The sequence below is a fragment of the Mandrillus leucophaeus genome, unplaced genomic scaffold (genome assembly GCF_000951045.1).
Source record: "Mandrillus leucophaeus isolate KB7577 unplaced genomic scaffold, Mleu.le_1.0 Scaffold830, whole genome shotgun sequence".
Classification (NCBI taxonomy): Eukaryota; Metazoa; Chordata; class Mammalia; order Primates; family Cercopithecidae; genus Mandrillus; species Mandrillus leucophaeus.
This window is the reverse complement of record NW_012109031.1, coordinates 695,012-700,065: the sequence shown is the minus strand read 5'-3', so window position 1 is coordinate 700,065 and position 5,054 is coordinate 695,012. Positions and strand designations below refer to the sequence as shown.

General features: G+C 52.5%; 1 protein-coding gene across 1 annotated transcript in view; it reads right to left on the bottom strand.

Moving 5' to 3' along the window:
• Positions 1–5,054, bottom strand: part of NPR1 (natriuretic peptide receptor 1) — a 14,750-nt gene that overhangs the window by 8,754 nt on the left and 942 nt on the right. The window contains exons 2-8 of the mRNA XM_011968214.1: positions 4,732–4,931; positions 4,139–4,252; positions 3,597–3,732; positions 2,849–2,940; positions 1,925–2,060; positions 1,618–1,702; positions 349–469 (exon numbers count right to left, since the gene is read on the bottom strand). Coding sequence (XP_011823604.1) covers positions 349–469; positions 1,618–1,702; positions 1,925–2,060; positions 2,849–2,940; positions 3,597–3,732; positions 4,139–4,252; positions 4,732–4,931 — 884 coding nt within the window. The remainder of the gene's footprint in view (positions 1–348; positions 470–1,617; positions 1,703–1,924; positions 2,061–2,848; positions 2,941–3,596; positions 3,733–4,138; positions 4,253–4,731; positions 4,932–5,054) is intronic.

The following is a 5,054-nucleotide window of genomic DNA, read 5'->3' as shown; positions in this document are numbered from 1 at the left end:
GCCAGGATGGTCTCGATCTCCTGACCTCGTGATCCACCTGTCTCGGCCTCCCAAAGTGCTGGGATTACAGGCTTGAGCCACCACGCCCGGCCGCTTTTTTTTTTTTTTAAATGTGTTTTCACAGGTACTGTCTCCTCTGACCTTTAAAAGAGCCCTGTGAGGGAGGCTCTGCAGCTGTAATCATCATCTGAAACAGTCTCGGAGAGGGACTATGAGTCGCTCAAGGTCACACAGCAAGTGAAAGCAGAGCTGGGACTAGAATCCTGCTCCCTTCCCTACCCCTCAGACACTGCCCCTTGTACCTAGCTCTCCTTTATTGCCCCCCAACACAAACACTAGCGTTCTTACCCCGCTCAGGGTCAGCCGGCTGCCCGCACTCCGCAGGTGCCTCTCAAGGCTACTGGGCTCAACGTCCTCCCAGCGCACCCGCCACAGCTCCGAGGCCAGTTCCTTCTCCAGCTGCATCTTCCTGGGGTACGAAGGTTGCATCTGAGCCCGTGGCTGAGCCCCTGACCCAGGGCAGGGTGCTCAGCAGCCCCTCCTCAGAGCCGTGGGACCACACCATGATGCGTGGTTAGAGATAGAGGGGGAATTATATACTCTGGACCGAGAATCAGGACGGCTGGGGGAAATTCTGCCTCACTGGGGACCTTGGGGGACTCACCTCAATGTCCTTATTTGGGAATGAGGCCTCAATATCTATTTCATTCTTAACTATTATAAGAATGAAAAGAAAGTGTGTGTGAGGCCAGGTGCGGTGGCTCATGCCTGTAATCCCAACACTTTGGGAGGCCGAGGCGGGCAGATCATGAGGTCAAGAGATCGAAACTATCCTGGCCAACATGGTGAAACTCTGTCTCTACTAAAAATACAAAAATTAGCTGAGCGTGGTGGCATGCACCTGCAGTCCCAGCTACATGGGAGGCTGAGGCAGGAGAATCGCTTGAACCTGGGAGGCGGAGGTTGCAGTGAGTCGAGATCATGCCACTGCACTCCAGTCTGGCGACAGAGCGAGACTCCATCTCAAAAAAAAAAAAAAAAAAAGAAAAAGAAAAAGAAAAAAGAAATAGTATACGTGGAAGTGCTTGGCATATATTTTATGTTCAACCAGCAGTGATTTTCTCCCCTCCTTCTTTGCTTTCGTATATCATTAACTCCTCCTGTACTTCATTTTAGCCTCCACTGGACGGCAGGAACAGGGCTCATTTAGCTCCCCTCTCCACTCTAGGTTGGGCACCTGGCACACACCAGGGCTCACCACCCTTCTCAACTAACATGGGCATGATCCCAAGGTTCAGAACATTGCTTCCCATCTGGCCTGCAAGAGTAGCAAGGGAAACCAGTCTACGCCCCTATGATGTCACGCATCAACTTCTCTGCTTCTTGGATCTCTCTGACTCTCCTTGGCCATTCCTATCCTTGTCTCCTCTCCTCGCCTGCCATTCCCTTCTCTTTCTCTCTCCTCTGGCTTTTAAGCCTCCTTTCTTCCTCATCTCCCTTAGTTTTCCCCTGCTGTCCGTTCACCCCTGCCCTCTTCCCTCTGGGTCCCCACCACCTCCTCTGCTATTGGTTCTCCGGGTCCTCCAGCCTCACTCAGCCCCCCACATCACAGCTCACCTGTATATGAAGAAGGAGACAATCAGAATGCTGAGCAGGGAGAGGCTGCCCACCAAAGCCAGCACCTCCAGGGTAGAAAGGTGATCTGCAGGAGAGAGTCCATATTGCAGCAAGAGAGATTTGGGTTAGACAGCAGGAGGAAGAACTTTCTAATAGTCCATCAGTGAACTGGGAAGATGGATGAAGGGGAGAAAAAGGCAGGAATCATTCTCCAGGAAGCCCTCAGTGTGGGACAGGAGCACCTACTCAACTGTGCTAAGGATGCAGCATCTCCGGGATGGAGGCCTGGAAGGCAAGGGGCAGTCACCTTGGTTGCATGCTGGGTCTTCGTTGTCAAAGCCACATTTGGGGATGTCAGGAGGAGGGTACCCCAGGGGCCAGTTCAGTTTGCGCCCTGACACAGCCACCAGCTCTTGGGAAGTCCCATTGTAGTTCAGTACAACCTGAGGGAGAGCAGGAGTGGTGGCTAGGCCAGGGCCTGTGGGGAAGGCCTGCTGTGCAGTGCAGCAGTCTCACCTCCCACCTACCCCAGCTCTGCTTCCAGAGCCTATATGTATCTGGGTTGTCACCTGCTTACCAAGCCCCTGCTGCAACTGGATACAGGACCTCATACCACACACATATTATTCAAGTGGAAACACCTGAAAACTATCAAGGGATTTATAAAGAAAACTCCATTTAGAACCCGATGTCTACACTCAGGGGGTTTATAATCTTGGTTGAAGCACCAACCAAGCACAAGCACTGATTTTTCTCTACTTATTTTCTTGGTAGAAAACAGAAGGTAGTGTTCACCTCAGCCTACATTCCCAGGCCCAGTCCATGTGCCCCTCTTCCAGGAGGCCTTCTCTGGATGACCTGTCCCTTGCCACCATTGGCCTCAGCACCTTCCTGTCCCCACTCAATTGCAGAGTTATGTAATGTGCGTCCTTCACCACCCTGTCTCTGCTGGGAGGTGGTCCTGCTGCCTCCTTTCGGGGCTCCCCGAGGGCAGGGTTGTGCTCCTTCCTCAGGCATGGGGCTCCCCAAGTGTGATGCCTGTGGGTCCCTATCATTCTGGTGGCTTCCCCAGACTGGAGCTGGGTCTGTTTTATCCAGGGCTCTCGTAAGTGTCCAGGCACGGTAGAATGGCTACAGGATAAACAGGTGCCCTGGCAGGGCTGTGGGGAGGGAAGTGGGAGGGTGAGATGTCATTTGGAATTGGCACTGTCTTCTGGGTGCACAAACTTACCCTGAAGGCACCAGTCTCGGGATCCATATCCCAGAGGGAGAAGTCTGTTTCCCGATCGCCACTGCTATCAATTTTTAGGTATCCTGTCACACCTGAGGACATGGGGGAAGACGATTATGTTTGAGAGAATGGAAGTTCAGGGGTGGCCCACTTCATCTCTTCATCCTCTAATCTTTTTTGTCTTGCCTTCCAAACATATATGTATACAGAATGATAGTAAATGGTAAAAGGGCTGGGCACTGTGACTCACACTTGTAATCCCAGCACTTTGGGAGGCTGAGGCGGGCAGATCACCTGAGGTCAGGAGCTCAAGACCAGCCTGACCAACGTGGTGAAACCCTGTCTCTACTAAAAAAAGAAAAAAGAAAAAAAAAATTAGACAGGCATTGGTGGAGGGCACCTGTAATCCCAGCTACTCAAGAGGCTGAGGCAGGAGAATCGCTTGAACCTGGGAGGCGGAGGTTGAAGCGAGCTGAGATCGCACCACTGCCCTCCAGTCTTGGGGACACAGTGAGACTCCATCTCAAAAAAAAAAAAAAAGTAAAAGAATTCAGTGCCCAGCAGGGATGATTGAGATTGGACACTTAGTAGGACTTCTGAGGGATGGGCCTGAATAAAAGCTGTGGAGGAAAAGGCTGGTGTGCATAGGTAACTGTGCTGCAGGGCAATAGGCTTCTCATGGCTTTACACTGGGCACCTGGGATTCATCCCCCAAGGCAGCCCATTCCAACCACCTCCAGGCCCTGACCTTGAAAGCTTCGGTTCCACATCCGCTGAGTGATGTTCTCCCCATCAGTAACAGTTCCCCCATGTGCCAGAGTTTCCGTCACTGCCTGGATATAGAGCAGGAGCCCATCGTGGAAGGATGCTGGGATGGTGTTCACCTGTAGGGGCAAACAGAGGTTGGCTGGGGTGGGCATATGAAGGGTATGGAGATGGGAGCTGTGGGGAAGGGAACGAGAGGCACTGGGATTTTGGAAGAGGATGGGAGAAAATAACACCGCTACATCACAGGGAGATTTTACTATTTAAATGATGCCTTTGGATTAGCATCACGTCCTGAATCCTGCTAGGTAGACAGGGCAGGATGTATCGTCTCCATATTACTGATGATGACCTGAGTTTCAGAGGCTGAACTTACCAGTGTCCTCCTCCATCATCTCGAGAGACATGGAACAATGGGAAGGGAGGGAAGGGGAGAACTGGGAATAGGGAAGGATGGAGGCTGGCAGAGGGTCGTGGAGTGGGGGCTGGAGGTTCACGCTGGAGGGTCCCGGGACCCCTTCTTACCAGGCCATCCTCCATGGTGAAGTTGAACTGCTCACGAGCCAGGTGTTTTAGCTGCTTCAGGAATTCCAAGTACTCAGGATTATCTGGCTCTTTATATGTAATGATTTTGGCAGCCTGAGGAAGGTGTCAGTGGAGAGCAGAGAGTTGGGAGCTGACTCTATCCCCTCAGTACTGTGGGGCCCCAACAGTCGGGAGCCCACCTCCCAGAGCTGCATCTCTGCTTAGCTCAAGGTCAAACTGGACCCTATGCCCTGCATGAAGTGATGCCCACTCCAAAGCAGAGGATCCAATGGGATGGCTTCTCCAAGTCCTGTCCAGGCTGTGGGACTTTATCCTCCTCCCGCCTCAAGCCATGTTCTTATCTTTTTAGCCTGCTGGTGCCAAAGCGCCCCTGTGCAGTCCCCTGCCCTTCATTGCTTAATTCCCAGTGAGCATCACCAACCTCTTCTGTTCTGTGAGTTACCAGGAGTGCATAAAGAAACAAACAGACAAAAACCTCTTTTCTGGAATTCTTTCAGACGCTGAGGGACACAGTGCCCAGAAATTATGTGCCACAAGCTGAGACAGCCTGGGCTTCAAACCTAGGTACTCACTTGAAAGGCCTGGCGGGCACTGACATCCTGTCCATCCCCTCTCTCCCAGGGCCTGCGGGGAGCAGGGCCCTGTCCACCTTGCAGGCTTTGCCCAAAGATATCCAGGTGGAAGAAAACGTAGTCCTCCCCACACAAGCCAGCTTCCAGGGCCAGGAGCATCAGGGTTCTGAAGGCGTCAGGGGAGCTGCAGATGTAGATAACTGGAGAAAAAGACGGGGAGTCAGAGGGAGAAGCCTAGGTACTGCGGGAGAGACAGGAGTAGGAAAGCTGGGGCATCCAGGGTAGGAAGTTTAGAGATAGGGGGCAGGAGAGACCCAGTGAGA